The following is a 20,746-nucleotide window of genomic DNA, read 5'->3' as shown; positions in this document are numbered from 1 at the left end:
TGACAAGATTGCATTTATTATTCTACATTTCTACTTTGCAAGAGTCAGATATATCCAACATTCTGAGTATATTTTTGTTCTTTGTTATTATGGACCTACTGGATAAAGGATGGTTGCAATTATAATTATTACACAGTGTAATCTGTTGTTTATTTTCCTACTGTTTACACACAATTCTGAATATGCATTTTATCTTCTTTTTTGAAGCAGTCATACCCTGCTGGTTTAAGGGCATCTTTCTTCCATGTTGGCAATTTGCTTTTGCTCTGATTGGTTTCACCTAAAATGTTACAAATGTTAATTTTGTTCAGAGAGTGTGTCTTTTTTCATTAAAAGATACCATTAGAAATTTGGATAAGTAAGATTTAGTTTTACAGATGCCGAATTGCAAGATCAAAGCAAAGCTCTTTGCTTAGAGCTAAACTTCTCTGGAGGCTGATTAACATTAATGTAGAGAGACCTGCAAGTGGGTTAAAATTAATATGTGCCTTTCTCACTCCTCTGTTTCTTCTTCTTCACCCTCCTTTGCTTCTGGATACTGATCCCAGTCTACAAAGATGGCATATTTCATGATTAGTATGATTACAGAGTGGATATTATGTGATTCATAGATGTCTTAAGGCACTTCTGAATGTTTGTACTGCGATGAGACTCACTCCTCACCATAATTTCTGGTTTTCAGCTCCATCATCAATATTCAAAACTAAGTATTTGTGTGATCTATGAAAATATTGTATGACTGTTATGCAACAATATGCATCTATCTACTAGGAATCCTAATATGGCAAAATCAAAGATGACAAAGTATTTTCAGACCATGGGTGTGAAATTTATGGATGCCAAATCTATCAATATGGAGGGACAATTTTACTTCACTCCATCCCCTTCTTTTTGCCTGCTTGTGGTCTCCAAGCACACATGTATGCCTTGCTTTGAACAATGACTAAAGAAGCAGCCACAGGATTTGACACATCTCCACCATATTAGATGGATTTTCAGAGTAGCTGGCTCCCAAGAGTCCCTTCCAGGCACAAAGTGTCATGTTCTAACAAACAATGATTCCTGGAGGGGGTTGCTCTCCTTGGTAAAACTGACACTCAACATGACTGGAAGTCTGAACAGTTTGAGGGTAAGCCTCATGTTTCTCTTTAGTGTCACTACCGTGCATCTGCAAAGTAAGATTAAGAGATATCCACAGTTGGTAGGTGCTGAGCTCACCATGCTGTTAACAGCTGGATGCTTTGCAATTCCACTTCTCAGCATCAGGAGCTACCTTGGTTTTTTTAAAATCATCTCTGTGGGATTCTTGGCTCTTATCAGTTCAAACCTCTGTCTCACATTCCCAGCAGGTGGCTTATTTGCACATAGTGAGGAGCGGGAGGGAAATTTGGAAATGCTATCAGTGTAAAGGTTGGGATAAGATTAAAAAGTAAAGTTGGCAGCAAAAAGGCCTATGGCCCAGTCTCTATCCTCTGCTACTAACTTGCAGTTTAACCTTGACCAACTCACTCTGGTTATCTGAACATAACAATAACAACAACAACAACAACAACAACAACAACAACAACAACAATAATAATAATAATAATAATGTAGACTCTCGCTAATCCAAGCTTCGCTCATCAAACGTTCTGCATTATCCAAGTGGTAGCCGATAACTATTTATTTCCTTATATTACTTCTATGGTATTTGGGCTGATATGAGATTGGATCATAAAATCATAAGTATAATGCCAATTGTGAACAAGTCAGGTTTCAATACTTCCAGTACTTTATATAACTACAGTCATTCTACACAGAACAGTGGTTTTCCCATCAAGTGTACATTCTACAGTGAATCACATAGTGACAAATACGTTTGTAGGTTTACCCTTAAACCATTATAAGAAGTCACTGAAAATATAATGTGTGAGTTGGCTCTTAGGCTGTATCACATGTAGTGAAATACATCCATATATATCTTCCTGCATAAACATGTGTAGGATTTGAAATGGTCCTGTGAGATTGCTGTCTTTTCAGCACCAGCTAAACACTTTATTTTCCTAGGTTTTAAACCTCTCCTGCTATTTTATGTTGTTGTTTATTGTTTCTCTTTTAGATTTAGCTTGTAAGTTATATTTATATTTGTTTTTGCACTATACAGACATAGTGTAAAACAAATATATCAATATAAATTTTAATTTAAGTTGTAACATGATGGTTAATTTTTATTGGAATATCTTCCAGTCCCTAGAAAAATACAGTAACCTATAAATATCCCCTAAATTTATAGGTTACTGTATTTCTCTAGGGACTGGAAGATAACCGATAAATATCCCCCCTAAATCAGGAGCCGCGGTGGTGCAATGGGTTAAACCATTGTGCAGGCTGAACTGCTGGCCGGAAGAATGGAAGGCTGGTGGTTTGAATCCGTGAGACGGGGCCTCAGCCTCCCATGCAGGGACATGAGAGAAGCCTCCCACATGATGGTAACACATCCAGGCATCCCCTGAGCAACGTCCTTGCAGACAGCCAATTATTTCACACCAGAATCAACTTGCAGTATATTCTCAATTTGCTTCTGGCATGAAAAACAAATCCCCTAAATTGTCAACAAAGGTGTGACTTTGTGAAATATACTTTGCAAATTGGATTCAGGTGTGGCTGTTGCTTATTTGTAAACTTTCCCCTTCCCCTATTTGTACTGGTTATGTAAAATGAAATTGCGTCATTCTGTACCCCTCTACCCTCAACTCCTTGATATGAGACTCACTGCTAAGCAAATAGAAGGCTGAATAGTGAATTCATACATGCAAATGTGACAGATATTTATTTTACAATCAGTATCAAGTCCAGGGATATGGGCTATAATTCTGAAAGCCTTCCATTATGACTTTTTCATTGGGTGATATATGTGCACATTTATGTCTCAGCTGATGTGGTCACATTTGCATTTGGCCTCTCAAAGAATTCTTTTGTTACAGAAAAAGTGTGTTTTTCCAGCAGATAAGTGGCAATGGAAAAATGCTAATGGCATGCACATACGCACGATTAGTTAGTGGTGGGTTGGTGTGCAAGGCAGAATGTGGCTACACAAACGATATGGATAACAATTGGCTAGTGACACTGCCATCCCTGACAACAGTAAGTGATTGTTACCCTTGAGTCTTGTGAACTTTAAAAAGAAGGCATATTGTGATTGTATAGACTTCTGGAAAGGCTGAGTAATGCTTGCTGTACCATTCCAATGATGGACTGCTTATATAACTTTTCAGTACATAAGTAAAGAGAAGAAAAAGCAAAAGGCACGATGGTGATATGCAAAAGGCAGCCCACCAGTGATATTCCCCTTTCTCTTGCAGCATTGCTCAGCCATTGTGATCATCCTTCCCCTCAATGATTCTAGAAATTCAAGGCTCCCTGGAGCAATGCTGCAATCTACAAAACCTCCTTCTTTTAAAAAACACATTGTATAAGTTAGTCCCTCCTCTTCACTATGGAATCATGGAAGTTCTCCTAATTTTTCTTTCAAGATACTGTTTTATTACTGAACAAAAATTGGGTAGAATAATAGGAAGAGGTGTTTTGGATCTCACCTTCCCCAGGCCCCTCCATTGTCTTATGGAAGGAAATCTATCATACCAGAACATTTCAATTGATCCAGTTTCTGGCTCTGAGAAAGGAGAAAGAAGGAAGGAGATGCACTAAGATCTTAGCCTGCTAACTTCCCTGTTTTGGACCAACCATCAATGAAGCACCAATGTTAAGTGACTCGTAATAGAATTCCACTGCTGTTAAGGAAATTCCTCTTTGACCAAAGACTGACATTTGCAATATTCAGTGTCCATTCAACAGCCTTCCATGCAAGCATTAGATTTATTGATCATATCAGAAGTGGATTAAGGGCACAGTTGTAATGTATTTTTATAAAAACTTGGCATTCTATTAAATGTCCTTTAACCAGTAGCTGGCCACTTGGAGTGCCTCTGGTGTTGCTATAAGGAGGTCCTCCATTTAACATGTGGCAGGACTCAGACTGCATTGTAATAGGTAGTCTGTGGTTTGCTCTTCTCCACACTCGCATGTTGCGGACTCCACTTTGTGACCCCGTTTCTTAAGGTTGGCTCTGCATCTTGTGGTGCCAGAGTGCAGTCTGTTCAGCACCTTCCAAGTCACCCAACCTTCCAGGTGCCCAGGAGAGAGTCTCTCATTTGGTATCAGCCATGGATTAAGGTTCTCTGTTTTAACCTGCCACTTTTGGACTTTTGCTTGCTGAGGTGTTTCTGAAAACATCTCTGTAGATCTTAGAAAGCTATTTCTTGATTTAAGGTGTTGGCAAACAGGGGATGGGCCGGAGATGTCACTGCCTTGGTCTTTTCATTATTGGTTGCTACTTCCTGGCGGATGTCAGGTGGTGCAATATCAGCTAAATAGTATAATTTCTCTGGTGGAATAGGGTGTAGACATCCTGCGATAATGCAACATGTCTTAGATTAGATTGCCTTCTATATAAAAATAAGTCCTAAGATAGGCCCTGAATATAACAGGAGGTTTTTCTCTGTAGCTGAGGGTAGCTCCCTGGGATTCATGCCCACTTGGGTGTCCAAAGCAAAAGCAAAACCACCTCCCTTGACTATGAAGTGGCTGCCTCCCTGCCAGTTAAAAGGAATATTATTTGAAAGCTGATTGTGTTCTAAGCATTTCGGCTCCCACTCAGGCTAACGGCCTCTGAAACCACCCATTAAGAGTTCTGCACTCTGGTTTTACAAGCGGGAATTGTAGCTGCATACAATGCAATATTATCTTGTGCCCCAGGAAGGCAAGAGAACAAGCTTGAAAAGACATCAGGGGCGGCTTCTCAGAGAACATGTATTCACAAGGAGGCATTTAATTTTTTTCCCTTTCTCACTCCTAGCATAAAATCTATTTATGGCAAGATGACATCTGCAGTATGGTGTTCTTTGCAAGGCTGGCTCCTCTAAAAAATTAATAGTGTACGCAAATTCAACTTTAAATATTAACATGGGAAATAAAGGCTCATCAATGCTAAAGGTTGGAGTATTTCAGACTGTTTTCTGGTGTAAAGCAGAGCTATAAGAGTCCTTTAGTTCAGATACTAGAATGGGGTAAATGCCTTCACATAGGTGCCAAAGGTGTCAGCACAATTAAATTTTAGCTGGCTTTTCATTGGGTCCAGATCAGAATGTTATTTGTGAACTTAACCCATTTTATGTTACTATTAGCTTAGGTACCCAGCTACACCCAAGTTAGATATTTGGCAATTTGTAAAACTATTTATTTGTAAAATTCTTTGTTTTGGGATTTTATGAATGGTCATATGAAGAAAATGCATAAGGATGTGGGTGGACTACAACTCACATCATGCCAGGTTAATCCTCCTCAAGCCCCTATTAGTATTTAAATTTGGTCATGTGCCAAGTTTGTTCGAGATCCATCGACGGTTGGAGTCACAATGCTCTCTAGCTGCATGGTGAGCTCCAACTCCTGCCATGCTGGGTCAGCCCCTCCCAAGCCCCTTCTGTTGGTCATGGAAGGTCGATGTGCCAAATTTGGTCCAGATCCACCATTGTTGGGAATCACAGTGCTCTCTGGAAGTTGGAGCTGTCTTGGAAATCCACTGCCCACAAACATACAAACTTCGAATTTTATTATATAGAGAGATAGTTTGTGTTATACTTTAGCTTTCAATACAACACAGGGTTATCTTACTTGCACTCTTATTCTGATTCCAAGATGTCATTCGAGCCAAAGGATGCAAGAAGGCAAGGCATAGAAGATATCATCTATGTAGCCTGGGATCATGATCAGACCTGAACAAACACCCCAGTTCTTTGCTTCTGGAGATTCATAGGGACGGCTAGTGATAACTGGAGCCTTTTGAGCTAGTGGGGTGAAGCCAACAGTGGATGTATCTACACTGTAGAATTAATGCAGTTTGACACCACTTTAACTGCCATGGCTCAATGCTTTGAAATCCCAGGATTTGTAGCGTAGTGAGGCACAAGAACTTTCTGGAAGAGAAGACTAAAGGCTTTGTAAAACTAACTTCCCTGATTCCATAGAATTGAGCCATGGCAGTTCAAGTGGCATTAATCTGCATTAATTCTGCAGTGATGATGCACCCAGTATCTCATTTGCTATCCAATACCTTCTTAAACAATGAACTAAACTGAAGAATAATGTCTTACCTTTGTGTGGAAGGGCTGTTTGTGCCTATTGCTTATGTGCATTGGGTGGGTGGAAAGCTTTGTCTCCTCTGCCATCTCTCGCAGCCATCCCGACCTAATTATACACCCCATTCTTTGTATGCAAGGTATTTCCAAAACTCAACCTTGGAAAGAATCTTCTGTTCATTTTTTTTAAAAGTGTTGATTTTGTGCTGTCAAAAACGTATAGCATCCACCAGCTCCTTTCAGCACCCCACTTTCCCAGTCTTCCAGTTAATTCTTTGCAAAAACACTTTGGCCCTAGAAATCCCAGCCTAGGAAAAGGGGACGGGAGAAAAGGAAACTAATTGCACTGTAAGGATGTAAACCTAGGCATTTTTAAAAGTAAGCCCTGTTGAAAAAAGTGGGATTTATTTCTGAGTTAAATGCATGGGATTACAAATAGATAGGTAGAAAGGAGGAGTTGTGATCAGGGAGACTTTGGATCCAATTCAAACAACACAGCTCTCTGCGCTTAGATTTGTCAGGTATTTCAACAACATGTCATCTAGGAAAAGGATATTAACCTTTACGCAATGAGAAAATGATGCTGAATGGCCATGAATGTATGTGCTCAAAGGGTATGTGAGAGAGAACAGAGAGGCAGTAAAATGTGATCTCTGCAGTATAACAAAGCAGTCTTTTAAAGCCACCAGCAAATCATTGCATAAGGAAGGCAGAGATAGAGGGGGGTCAGATTCAATATGGCGTGGTAGGTTCAGCCTGAGCCTGGCCTCATTCCACACATTTATATGATTTTGTGTGTATGTTTGTGTGTGCCTTCAAGTTGCCTGTTCACTTATGCTGACTCCCATTTCATCGTGTTTTCTTAGGCAAGGATCTCCCATGTAAGTACTAACCAGGACTGACCCTGCTTAGCTCCCCAAATCAGATGGAATATGATGCCTTTGGGGTCTTGAGAAGCTGAAGCAAGGGTGCTTCTTTTGCACTTAAGTATATGTTTTGTATGGAGCCACTGAGGTGTAGTGGTTTGAATATGGGACTATAACTCTGGAAACAAAGATTTGAATCTCCATTCAGTCATGAGGTCCACTGGATGACCTTGGCCAAGTCACATTTTCTCATCTTTAGAGGAAGGCAATGGCATACTTATTGCCAGGAAAAATTTGTGACAGGTCTGCCTTAGGGTCGCCAAAGGTCAGAAGCAACTTGAAGGCTCACAGCAGCAACAACAAATGTTCTATCTGTTGATCCTTGTTTCCATCTGAAAATACTGTCTATAAATAAACAAACATCATTGTCGAAAGCTTTCATGGCCTGAATCACTTTGTTGTTCTAGGCTTTTTGGGCTATATGGCTATGTTCTAGAAGCATTCTCTCCTGACGTTTCACCTGCATCTATGTCAGGCATCCTCAGAACTCACAACCTCTGAGGATAGCTGCCATAGATACAGGCCAAACATCAGGAGAGAATGCTTTTAGAACATGTCCATATTGCCTAAAAAAACTACATCAACCTAAACATTCTGGGCATTTTGTGAATCCTGTTTGTGATACTGTGATACTGTATTAGATATTCCTATCTTAACAGCCTCGCTTTGACCCGGATTCAACTTACTGTTATTATTTATTCATTATGATATAATGTAGTTGTGGGCTAATCAGATGTTTATGGCAAGCAAGGATCAGTGATACTTCCTTTATAGACCTTGATTATAACCAGTGATTGATTAATATTGTTGACCCTTCTAAACCATAGGGAATAGGTAGTTTTTGTTCTGGTACCTGTCATGGTACCTCTTCTATTTTTGTACCACAAGCACCACTACCTTTTCATCTTTCTTGTGAAATAGAGAAGACTTCAGAAATGCCTTGTTAAGATGAGGAATGCTTTCCTTCTTCATTCCCTCCTAAAGAGAACTGCAAAGGTGGGTATTGGATCTTACGTTAACAGGGCAGTCAAACTATTTTGGGTTTTGGTTGGGGTTGCTAGTTCAGGATCATCCCAGGCCCTGATGTTTCTGAGCCAAAAACTGAGACCTGGGAATGGCCCCTAGTTATGTCATTCAGTGTTCTGCATTACATGCTGACTACAGATACTCACTGCTTTTCTTTCTCTCTCTCATGCAGAGCAAACTAATTTTCCTGCTTGGAAAGTAAAACAGAAATCATAGCTACAGGGCCTGTTTCCAAATCAAGGTGAAGTGAAGAGATTATTCCTTCTCACTTACCTAGTGAGACAGGATGACGAACATTCAATCTAGCCAGAAGGTAGGTGCAGAGCAGAGCAAAGCGTGAGCTGAGAGGGGTGAGGATTGTATGCATTTATCAGAAATCACAGTTTTGTGTTGTTTTACTTGTGAAGTACATCAATAGTACTATATAAATAAACACTGACAACGGCAATAATTATTTTAGTTGAGATTTTAAAGAGTTTATCTAGGTATGCATCTAAATTGTAGAATCAATACAGATTGATACCACTTTAACCTTGCCGTGTTTCAATGTTATAGAATCTTGGGATTTGTAGTTTTACAAGGTTGTTGTGTCTCTCTGCCAAAGGGTGCTTTTGCCCTAGCAAACCGCAGTTCCAAGGATTCTATAATATTGAGCCATGGCAGTTATAGGGGTGTCAAATTGTGTTATTTTTACAGTGTAGATGCTAAAATTATTCAAGTGAGAGGGCTCATCACCTTCAATATCACACTGAAAGTTTAGGCTAAAACCTAGAGCCACTTCATTGTCTCTGTGACATGCAGGCCTTCAGATATCACTGCAGAACTGTATGAGTATTTAACAATGCTACAGATACAGAACTGTATGTAACTAGTAGTACGTCAACAACCAAGTGTGTGTTAGGTAGCAGACACAGTAGAGATAGAGTAGTTGTTTCAAAATAAGTATTCAGTGACAAGGCCCACAGTGCCATATATCACCCTGATCTCTTTCAGAAACCTCATAGAGCCAGGCTGGGTTAGTACTTGGATGAGAGCCTACCAGGTTATGCTAGGCATCACCAAATGGGGCGAGGGAAGAAACCTGCTTGAAACTCTGGCTAGAAATGGCAATGAACTCAATATAAGGCAGCTTCCTGGGTTCCTAAAATACTGAAGGCCTTTCCACACAGCCCTAATTCCAAGAATATTCAGGCAGAAAATCCCACAAAATCTGCTTTGAACTGGGTTATCTGAGTCCACACTGTGGGATTTTCTGCCTTGATATTCTGAGCTATAGGGCTATGTGGAAGGGCCCTGAGATCATCTGATTGTCTCAGATTCAAATAGGTGTTTATGAACAATACCCTTCCCAGAACATATATGCCAGAGCATACAGATCATATTCAGGCCATATAGCAGAGTGTCCCAAACTGTATGTTGTAACATGTTAGTGTGTCGGCTTTGGCGTGTGTCAGTGTGTCACATGAACATAATGGGAAATCTCTGGGTCTATATAAAATAAACAATACATCAAATATCTTTTTTAAAATATAGAATAAAAGATTGTCATGAGACATGTTGTGTTCCCGTACATTTCCTTATTACAATGTATGTGTGTGTCCATATATTTTATAAGGGGTTGGTTTAACCTTCAGTTTGCTAGTAAAATTGAATTAATGTGTCACGAAATGATTCATGGCTAGAATGCATGTCACCAGCATGAAATATTTGGAAAGCTCTACCATATAGGCTGGAGAGTTTGAAACTCATAACTGGATTTGCTAGTTTCCTATAGTTCACAGCACGCACTGCACCTGATTTATTTTTCATTATGTCCTGCTACCCCTGTTTGTAAGGTGTTGGTGTCTTTAATAAGGTCCACATTGTACTGAGGCAGACTGTGCTTTTGTTAAGCCATGCAGAATATGGCCTGAATCACTGGGTTGTTGTAGGTTTTTCAGGCTATATGGCCATGTTCTATAAGAATTCTCTCCTGACGTTTCACCTGCATCTATGGCAGGCATCCTCAGAGGTTGTGAAGTCTCACAACCTCTGAGTATGCCTGCCATTGATGCAGGTGAAACATCAGGAGAGAATGCTTGTTGTTGTAGGTTTTTCAGGCTATATATGTAGCCTGAAAATGCAGGCGCAACGTCAGGAGAGAATGCTTATAGAACATGGCCATATAACCCGAAAAACCTACAACAACTTTGTATATGTTGCTTGGACAGAGGAGGTTGATATAGTCTTTTGTTCCCATCTAGCTAAGGAGAGTCATTGGCATTTGTGCATGCTGTGCTTGTGTGCTTGTTTGCAGCCCTCAACTCTTGAGCCAGTATATCATATCATCCTGCGGGGCTGAAAAAGATTGTGCATTGCTGCCTTAAGGCATTATTTAAGCCTTGAGCTGAAGATGGCAAGAAGAGATGATGGGAGAGATGTCCTAGAAGCTGATTCTTAGAAAAGTAATTTCTCAGAGGACATTGGAAAGAGAATGAAAGAGTAGATGGGAAACTGAGCATGAGACCTCTGTGAGAGCGGGAGGAAAAGAAGGGAACATATTATCATGTATTTATATCAAGGGCTAGGAAATAATAATTTTAAACACAATATTGTTCATTTCTTAACAGTACGTCAGATCTCATGCATGGATGTTTTCCTTGCTCGTTCCTGCAGTGTATGGATAAGCTTGTTCAAGTGAGTCACCTGGAGCTATTTTTTTCCACAGGCAACCGTTCAGCAGCACACTTGTTCTCTCTATTTCTGGTGGCACTCTCGAGTCGAGGTTGTATAAGCTGATTGGTGGGAATGCAGGAGTCTGGAGGAGGGGTAGGCTTTCCTCACCAGTTATTTTTGCCTCTACCTCGTTTTTCACTCTTTTCAAAATTGCAAATTCATTTTGAACTCTCAATGCAAAGTAGCTACGAGCAACAGAGCTGATTAAAGCATGATTTGCTACATTTTACATGTGTGTTTGTTTCTGAGGGAAAAAGAATTGGCTCAGCTCAGAACATCACTGAAATTGAATATTTGCAACTGAATACATATATAAAAATGTACCTGTTTCCCACCCACTGAAGGGTTCTTGGATTTGGCAGAAGTCCCACAAACTGGGTTGAATGTAGACTATACTTCTAGCATGTAAGATGCATGCGTGAGGCACTTCAAATACACAGATATGGACAGCCTTCTGGAAAAAAAGGAACCTGAATGGGGCAGGATGGCAAAGTAAATAGGCAATTTCTGTGATACCATATAATCCCCAGTTTTAAGACACTAAGTTTTAAGTTTTAAGACACTAAGGACAGAATGCTAATCTGAAAGTCCCTATTGCTGCCTGCTTTTCCATAATATTTGTGGAGCTCATGTTCTGGGATCCTGAAAGAAATAATTTTGCAACAATGCAGCAATATTAAGACTGATGTGCCCCTTTCTATGAAGCCTCCCTCATTTGCTCCAGTTCCCCTTTAAAAGGTCTGCATATGGGTAGGACAGAGAAAGGAGAGAGCTGTTCTGAGATGTCTTGCATGCCTCTTCTCCCCACTGCTCCACTGCTGCCAAACTATGAACTGTATTGTGTAACCACTTACCCTTTAATCAGCTCGCATATCGACCTCCCCCCCCCCTCCAAAATTAGTTTGTTGTTGCTTGATGCTTGTTTATTATTGTTATGCTGTTTTATGCTATTTTAAATTGTAATTTGTTATTGTCCTGCTTTTAATTGTATGTTGCCTGGGCTTGGCCCCATGTAAGCCTCCCCGAGTTCCCTTGGGGAGATGGAGATGGGGTAGAATAATAAAGTCCTCCTCCTCCTCCTCCTCCTCCTCCTCCTCCTCCTCCTCCTCCTCCTCCTTCTACATCCCCTTTCAACAGTCTGACTAGTTGGTATTAGCGGTTATTCAAGGAATTATGGGTTTGTAGCCAGCATGTTTGGATTTCATGCATTTTTGGTAGGTTTTTGTCCCTGTTCCACCCCACCCCCACCCACCCTGGGTGCAGTGGGTTTTGAGTGGCTGACTTCCATTGTGTTAATGTTAATCTCTGCCCAGTGATTTGATGTATAGGGCAGGCTCAACCAACATATGCATTTCCTGCATCAGAAAACGTGCAGCTTGCTTCCAAGTGACATCACACAGGAGTATATTTGGCTGCAGGTTGGTACAGCACAGTTTGTACTGGCGCTGAAATACAAAGATGTGTCATAATCTATACATGGCAATTTATTTGCAGATATTTCTTCCTGAAAAAAATGTTTATACGAGGGGGAAAATAATAATTGGTCACATTACTGAGGGGTCTATTTGAGCTGAAGAGTCCGAGGACTATTTGTTGTTGTGTGCCTTCAAGTCAATTCTGGCTCATAGCAATCTTATCATAGGGGTTGTTCACAGTGGGTTTGCTTTTGCCATTCTTTGAGCCTGGGAAAAATGTGACTTGCCCAAAGAGATCCAGTAGATCTCCATAGCTAAGGTAGGGTTTCAAATCCTTGTCTTTCATTGTTCCAGTCCAACACTCAAACTACCACATGACTCTGGCTCCCTCAGCATTATTATTCAATTTTAATGTCATGGTTCTTTCCTATTCAATCCATAGATTGGCAATTGAGGGAAGGGCATTTACAGTTCCTAGCTGGGCAGCTTCTTTGTTGTTGTTGGGTGTTTTTCTTTTCTTTCTTTCTTTCTTTCTTTCTTTCTTTCTTTTTTTGGTGTCAGGAGCAACTTGAGAAACTACAAGTTGCTTCTGGTGTAAGAGAACTGACCATCTGCAAGGACATTGCCTAGGGGACACCCGGATGTTTTGATCTTTTACCATCCTTGTGGGAGGCTTCTCTCATGCCCCTACATGGGGAGCTGGAGCTGACAGAGGGAGCTAATTCACACTCTCCCCGGATGCAAAACTCTGACCTGTCGGTCTTCAGTCCTGCTGGCACAAGGGTTTAGCCCATTGTGCCATCAGGGGCTCCAAGCTTCTTTGGTGCCTCTGACTGAACTGCAGATGCCAGATCTCCATAGAAGGCAGTTGTGGGTATCAAAGTGGAATAACAGAACTGTAATAATATTCCTGTATCTGCAAGTGCTGTGCTTACCTGATGTGACAAAGCATAGGATATGGGGCAATAATTGGGTGTAACTGGGAAGGGTTCTATGGCTTCATACATCATGCATATGTGCAAAATATCTTCAAGCTGGTGGCTTCAACATATTTGGGGATATAATTCCCACAACCTCCCAGCTTGCATCGCCAATGGTAAGGAGTGAAGAGGACTGTAAGTCTGTGAATGTGGGAGGCTAGTCCCTGGAGTTTGGTCTATCATGTCCAGTGAATCAATTTCATGTCCATACCTCACGTTCAATGTATGGAAAATGAGATTGCTTATGGCTCCTGGATGCATTAGTACTGTCTTTGTCTTCCCTTTTTTTTCAACCAAAAAATAAAACAGAGACATACCTGCCTCAAAGATGACAGTGTATGAGCACGTTTCGCATGTAAAGTGGATTAAAGCAAGGAGTTCATGATTTGGTTTGCAGGAATCGGGGTCCTTGGCTCTTGCAGTGGTTCTCTAACTTGTCTTCCATACTTCCATCTCAAGAGATGAGCAATGCAATTTGCACAGAGGTTTTACATCCACAACGGGTGAAAGTGTGTATGATGCAGCCAGGTGTATGTGCCAAACATCTCTAAACCGGTGGGTTCCATATATGCATTTTGGAGGGGAATTCCCACAACTTCCTAGGCCAAGAGATCAGGGGCCTTTGGCTCTTGCAAACATTTCCTAAATCATCTGTAATATCAAAAGACACTAACTGCTGTGATACTATTATCAAACCTTTTGCTCATAATCTTCGTGATCCCCGGACCTCTGAATGCATTGGGTGATGTAGAAGTCTTCTAGGCAATTAACATGGATTGGTTTTTCTTGCGTGCTTGTAAGCAATTCCAGCCTGAAAAGTCTGCCAGAATGATGTGTTATATATACAAGAAAGATGTGCACATGATGCCACCAGGCATATGTAGGTGCCAAACATCTCCAATGTGGCAGCTTCCACATATTTTGGAGCAGAACACAGCACTTGCATTATGGCATGCGACTGGTCTATAATTTCCAGATAGGGAAGGGATATCTCTGCATGGAGTGAAAGGCTCTCATGACCTTCTACGTCATGCCTGTGTGCCAAACAACTGCAAGTTGGAGGATTCCATAAACAGGCAGTCCCCAAGTTAGGAACAAGATAGGTTCCGTAGGTTTGTTCTTAAGCTGAATTTGTATGTAAGTTGGAAGAGGTACATTTTTAAGTGTAACTCCATATATATATAGCCCCCCTGGTGGCACAGTAGGTTAAACCGCTGAGCTGCTGAACTTGCTAACTGAAATGTTGGTGGTTCGAATCTGGGAAGTGGGATGAGCTCCCACTGTTAGCCCCAGCTTGTGCCAACCTAGCAGTTTGAAAACATGCAAAAGTAGATCAATGGGTACTGCTTCTGTGGGAAGATAGCGGTGCGTCATGCAGTCATGCTGGCCACATGACCTTGGAGGCATCTACGGACAATGCTGACTCTTTGGCTTAGAAATAGGGATGAACACCAACTCCCAGAGTTGGACACAACTGGACTTAATGTCAGGGGAAACTTTTACCTTTTCTATATACATATACACACATATACATGCAAACACAAACACAGAGATGAATGTATGCCTTGGGTAGCATAGGGAAGGGTTAACACTCCTTTGGTATTTGTCTTGCTATCTGTGCTGGTGTTCAGGAAATTTTACCTCACTTTCTGTCCCTGTGAGAATTGAATTTTGAAAAAAATGGGCTTGTTATAGAAACAAGGATTGGTGCTAAAGGTACAACGAAGCCCCCTTTTCCCATGATAACTCTTGTCACACTAGAGAAAAAATCCACTTAAAATCCGGTTTCTGCCTCCTACAGAATTCTGGGGTTTGTAGTTTAGGGAGGCTGTTAAAGGCTCCTCCCTAAACTACAAATACCAGAATTCTGCAGGAGGAAGAAACCAGATTTTAAGTGGATTTTTTTCTCTAGTGTGATGAGGGCACAGTGAATTTTCCTTCCAAGGGATATTTGTAACTTGGGGACTGCTTGTATTTTGGAATAGAACTCAGCGCCCACATCATGACACAACACCACTGGTCTATCAAATAGGAAAGGGTTAGGGTTAGGGTTAGGGTTAGGGTTAGGGTTAACCCTTCTCCCCCCCCCCCCGCTTTCTTTGGGGTCCCATGGCTCATCATGTATACACATGTGCTAAACATCTGCTAGCTGGTGGCTTCAAGGTGTGTTTGGAGTAGAACTCAGCGCCTGCATGGTGGCACCCCGTTGGTCTGGAAAGCAACCTAGATGGGGAAAGGATCCCTCTGTGTGGGATGTGACGGGGTCCCATGGCTTGGTATGGGCAGGGTGTGCGCCTGCCAAACACCTCCAAGCAGGTGTCTTCAATCCCTATGTTTCGGAGACACACGGGGGGTCGCAGAGCGGATGGCGAGGGATGCGGTCCCCGGGGGGGGGGGTGCGCGGGGGCTCCTGGCGCGCACGTGCCCGCGTGTCCGCGCGCATGGCATCGCATCGCGTGGCGGGGCGAGGGCGCTTGCTGCAGTGTCGGGGGGAGGGAGGGAAGGAGGGGAGGAGGGGAGGAAGGAGGGGGGGAGGGCCGATCCGGAGCAAGATGGCGATGCTGCCGTTGCCGCTTCTCCGCGGGTCAGCACCGGAACAGCTCCTTCCTTGCTTCAGCCGCTGACTCCCTCGCCTCGGTGCCGCTTCTGCAGCCCATCCGGGCAGCCCTTCTCCCTGCGTCGCTGCCTTCCTTCCTTCCTCGCGGGCTGGGTCTTTCTCTGCCGCACTGCCCCAGAGGCTCTTGTTTTGGTGCAAAGCTGTGGGCGCATCTCTCTCTCTCTCTCTCTTTTTTTTCCCAATGGAAGAAGGCGCCGACTCTGGTGCAATTCCCTCCGAACCCCCGGGGTTCGTTTTTCTTCTTTTCTTTCATTGCATGTGAGAATAGCACCCTTTCTCCCAGACACACACACACGCACACACAGAGAGAGACATCCCTTCCTTGGATCCTCCGGAGCCCTGGCGATTTGTGTGCCGCCCAGCTTCATCTTCCCATGGAAGAGGCGATCCGCTCCCCAATCCTACCTGAAGGAGAGGCGCCGGGAGCCTGAGATGGAGGAAGAGGAGGAGCTGCGCCGCCACTGAAGCCCCTGCCCGGCCAAGGAGACAGACAGGCAGGCAGACGGACGGACAGAAGGACAGACCGCGAGGGAGCGCGCGCGGGCCCCGGGCCCTCCTTCCATGTGGCCCCGCGGCAGGTTGGGGCGTCGCGCGCGCCTGGGCTGCCCTTCGCACGCGCCCTCCGCCGCCTCGCCCGCCTAGCAGCCCCTCCTCCCCTTCTCTCCCCCGCCTCCCCCCCCCGCTTTCTTTGGGGTCCCTCACACCTCCTCCTCCTCCTCCCTCTCTCCTCCGCACCCCCTTCCTCCACCCCCCCCCCCCACTCGCCTGCCTTGGCCATGGGGATGGGGGCCCACCTCCTGGCGCTTGTCATGTCGGCTTCCTTTTTCAACCCCAGCTTTGCCTTCAGTTCGCACTTCGACCCCGGTAAGTGGCTTTCTTTCTGTCGCTTTGGGGCCCATCCTTCTCCTTCCCAAACACCCAAGGTTGTTTCCCCCTTCTGCTCCTCCCTCCCTCTCTTCTGGTCTTTGGTTTGCCTTTCCTTGTTTCCCGCCTAAGCTATTCCTCCACCCCCAAAAGAGTTTGGGTGCATCTAAACCAGTGGCTCCCAACCTTTTCTTTGACCTGGGACCACTCTCCAACATTAATACCAAAAGGGTTGCAAACCAGTTTTTGGTCAACTTTAGATTTGGTTTGGTTATTTGGGGTGCTGATTCAGAATGTTGCATTGGATAGACCACATCAGCTCTAGCTTCTGATACAGAACATATGCCATCCAGTCGTTGCCATCTGCTCGCCCACAGAAAACAATATTTAATAAGCCTTGGCAGCATTATAAGAGGGTTTCGCGAGACCAGTCACTCTCATTGCAACTGTGTTGTAATGGTGAGGCCGCAGACCATATTTTAGTTCTTACGGACCACTGGTGGTCCACAAACCACAGGTTGAGAACCACTGGTCTAAACTGTAGACTTGATGAGCTCAGTGGTAAACAATCCTAGAATGTGTCCTTTGATGAGGCACCAGCACACTTCAGCGATGAATGCAAAAGTCCTGGTAAAACTACATCACCAAAGATGGCATAGCATTGAGCCATTGTATTAATTCTACAGTGTAGATGCAGCCTTGGGGCCGATTGGGTCTCTCTTCTTGCTGACAACCATCCGTTGCTCGCTCTTCTGCCCAAATCCTTAAGACATTTACTTGATTTTTTAAAAATATGCTCCAAATTATGGGACCATTGCTGGTTGCTTTCAAGCCAACCAACTGTCTCTAACACTTACACATTGTATTGGTCCATGGTTAGTGATTTTAGTATGACCTCCACGGAAGAAACACTCTCTGCAAAGTTACATCACCCTGTGCCTCCCTGCCCAGGCAGGATGTTTGTGAAAGAGGTTCTTGGGCACATGATAATGGAGATGCAGAAACAGGGTTGTTTGTGTGCACCTTTCTTTGAAGCATTGTCTAGCATGTAGATTGTTCATGGTGGTCAGTCACTTAAGTGGAAATAAGATGTGGCCAAGCAAGAGACGGTTTTGGTGGCTTGGGCTCATTCTTCCCACCTGGAAAGGTGCCTGGGATTGCCAAAGGAGTGTGGCATTGTGTCATCACAGCACATTGCTCTCGCAGTGGGCCTTCACTCTGCATTTTTGAGAAGGTGGCATTGAGTGAGGCCAAACAACAGTGCCATTTGCCTGGTGCTGGGCCTTTCTCAGGGGTGGCGTGAGTCTGAATTAAGGTCCCTTTGTGGTGGGTGAGTGACTTGGCCTTAGCTAAACCTCTGGTTTGGGGGATTGCTAGCCCTTGAGGTGGGGCAATAGATTGTAGAAAGTAGAAATGTGGTCCGTCAGGGCCCTTCCACATGGTCATATAACCCAAGACCCTTCCACACAGCCCTATATCCCAGCATATCAAGGTGGAAAATCCCACATTATCTGAGTGTGGACTCAGATAGCCCAGTTCAAAGCAGATATTGTGTGATATGCTGTGATATAGGGCTGTGTAGAAGGGCCCCCAGAATATCAAGGCAGAAAAATCCCATATCGTCTGAACTGGGTTATCAGAATCCACACTGCCATATATTCAAGTTCAAAGCAGAAAATGTGGAGTTTTATTCAGCTGTGTGGAAGGGGCCTCAGAAAGATTTCAACATTTTCTAGTATCAGGTTTCTCTGGGTCTTCTTCCCTTTCAGAAATCCTAAAAGGCAGAAACCTGACCATTGTGTTGTCTTCTCAGTTCATTCCTGGCATTATTGCACACCTTCTATCCTGCTTGTTCATGTTACTGTGAAAACGGCTTCTTGCTTTTCTGACCCCCCCCCCCCCCCGGGGCATCTCTTATGCCTTGTTTATATATCTGCACTTGCTATCGAAGAGTTATGAATGAAACTTGCCCTTGTCTTTAATACCTAATGCCATTTTTGTGATGTTTAATCAGTTTTCTTGGGAGCAGGAAGCACCTGTCATGATTTGACTTGATAAAAAGGATTTGGGCTCAATTTTCCAGATTCCACTGCAGTTAAATCTAAAAGGCCCGAGGTAATACCTTAGGTCCAGTGATGGGCTGACATTTCTCAAAATGAACACAATAGTGTTCAGGAGAGAAGATATTATTTAAAAGAAACCTTTTCTTCTTGGTAAAAACATTTATTTGTTTTCCTCTGGCTGCTCTGATCCTTTCCTTTGCTCCATTCAGTCTTCAGCAAAGGGCAGCGAAGTGGTAACTAGCTGAATTACAGTTGAGGCCTCTGAGAACTCTCAGGCATGAGGGAGTTATGGTTATGTAAGTGCCTATTTTGATGCTTTTGTATTAGATCTGTGGCTGCCCAAAGAAAGGCTTTTCCCTATTTATGTGTGTTGCTGTAGCAGGGCATGGTCTGAAATGCATTCTATCAGTCTGGCACACACAGAAGGAGAGAGGGAAGGAAATCAGCATATTTTCACTTCCATCTCCCATATATTTGTAAAAATCGCCCTTACTTTCTTTAACACAGTCCCCTTCCTAAAAACAACATAGACATTTCATGGTTATGAATGCAAAGGAATGTACACAGGATTAAAATTACCATTGTATGCCTCAATAGCAGGCCTGGGCAAACTTCAGCCCTCCAGTTGTTTTGGAATTCAACTCTCACAATTCCTAACAGCCAGTAGGCTGTTAGGAATTGTGGGAGTTGAAGTTCAAAACACCTGGAGGGCCAAAGTTTGCCCAGGCCTGCTCTACAGGATTAGCCACTTGATCTGAAGGGGAAAAAACCTAGCATAGTTTGTGGATAGCATCTTGAACAAACTGGCTGTGGTGCCTCCTGAATAATAGTAAATATTTCCATACAGTGTTTGGGAAGGAATACAAAATACAGAAAGGAACAGTGTCTTCATGTTTCATCTTTAGAGCCATGAAGTCATTTCCAGCCTATGGCAACCCTACAAAGGTCCTAACATGGGATTTTCTTGTCAAGGTTTGTTGAAAGAAAGTTTGTCTTTGCCTTCTTCTGAGATTGAGAGGATGTGACTTGCCCAAGGTCATCCAGTGGATTTCCATGGTTGAGCTAGGATCGAGAGTTATAGCCCAACATTTAAACCACAACACCGCAAAAAATCTGAATGCTTGACTTAAGAAATGATAAACTCAGAAAATAATAGTAATAGCCATAGATGTAGCAAAGAAGATCTTCATTATGAAAAAGTACAAGGAAAGATGTAGAGAAATACTAGGGAAGATAGATTAAAGCATATAATATAAAGCATGTATTATAAAGTGTGGGTTGAAGAGAAAAGGGCAACAGTTATGGAACTGTTTCACCAGTTATGCAGGTAAAACGTCAGGAGAGAATGCTTCTGGAACATGGCCATACAACCCAAAAACTCACAACAACTCCAGTTATGAAACAGAACTCAAAGAAGTTATCCAGAATGTTTTCAATCTTTATAAAAAATACTGGGTTGCTGTGAGTTTTCCGGGCTGTACTGCCATGTTCCAGAAGCATTCTCTCCTGATGTTTCACCCACCTCTATGGCAAGCATCCTCAGAGTTTGTGAGGTTTGTTGGAAACTAGGCAAGTGGGGTTTACATATCTGTGGAATGTCCAGGGTGGGAGAAAGAACTCTTATATGAGGCAAGTGTGAATGTTGCAACTGATCACCTTGATTAGCATTTAATAGCCTTGCAGCTTCAAAACTTGGCTGCTTCCTGCCTGGGGTAATCCTTTGTTGGGAGGTGATTAGCTGGTCCTGATTGTTTTTTGTCTGGAAACAATAATATATTACAAAAAATAGTTTCGTACAGCCAGCATGGTACAGTGATTTGGGTGTTAGAAGGTGACTAGAGTTCAAATCTCCACTCAGCCATTCTTACCCACTAGTGACTTGACCTTGGGCAAATCATACACTCTCAGCCTAAGAGAAAGGCAAAGGCAAACCTCCTCTAAAGAGATAATGTTTGGAAACTGCCAGG

The 20,746-nt window shown here is 43.0% G+C and overlaps 1 protein-coding gene across 3 annotated transcripts in view; it reads left to right on the top strand.

Moving 5' to 3' along the window:
- Positions 1–16,262: 16,262 nt before the first annotated feature.
- Positions 16,263–20,746, top strand: part of AATK (apoptosis associated tyrosine kinase) — a 90,437-nt gene continuing 85,953 nt past the window's right edge. For 2 of the 3 annotated variants that reach the window (XM_060764286.2, XM_060764284.2), the window contains exon 1: positions 16,530–16,716. In XM_060764286.2, coding sequence (XP_060620269.2) covers positions 16,629–16,716 — 88 coding nt within the window. In that variant the 5' untranslated portion in view covers positions 16,530–16,628. Of the gene's footprint in view, positions 16,431–16,529; positions 16,717–20,746 lie in introns of those variants that run through there. The other variant, XM_060764287.2, reaches the window with a different exon arrangement.

The sequence above is a fragment of the Anolis sagrei genome, chromosome 2, assembly GCF_037176765.1.
Source record: "Anolis sagrei isolate rAnoSag1 chromosome 2, rAnoSag1.mat, whole genome shotgun sequence".
In the NCBI taxonomy this organism is placed as follows: Eukaryota; Metazoa; Chordata; class Lepidosauria; order Squamata; family Dactyloidae; genus Anolis; species Anolis sagrei.
Note: the sequence above shows the minus strand (reverse complement) of the source record. Positions and strands in the feature narration are given on the sequence as shown.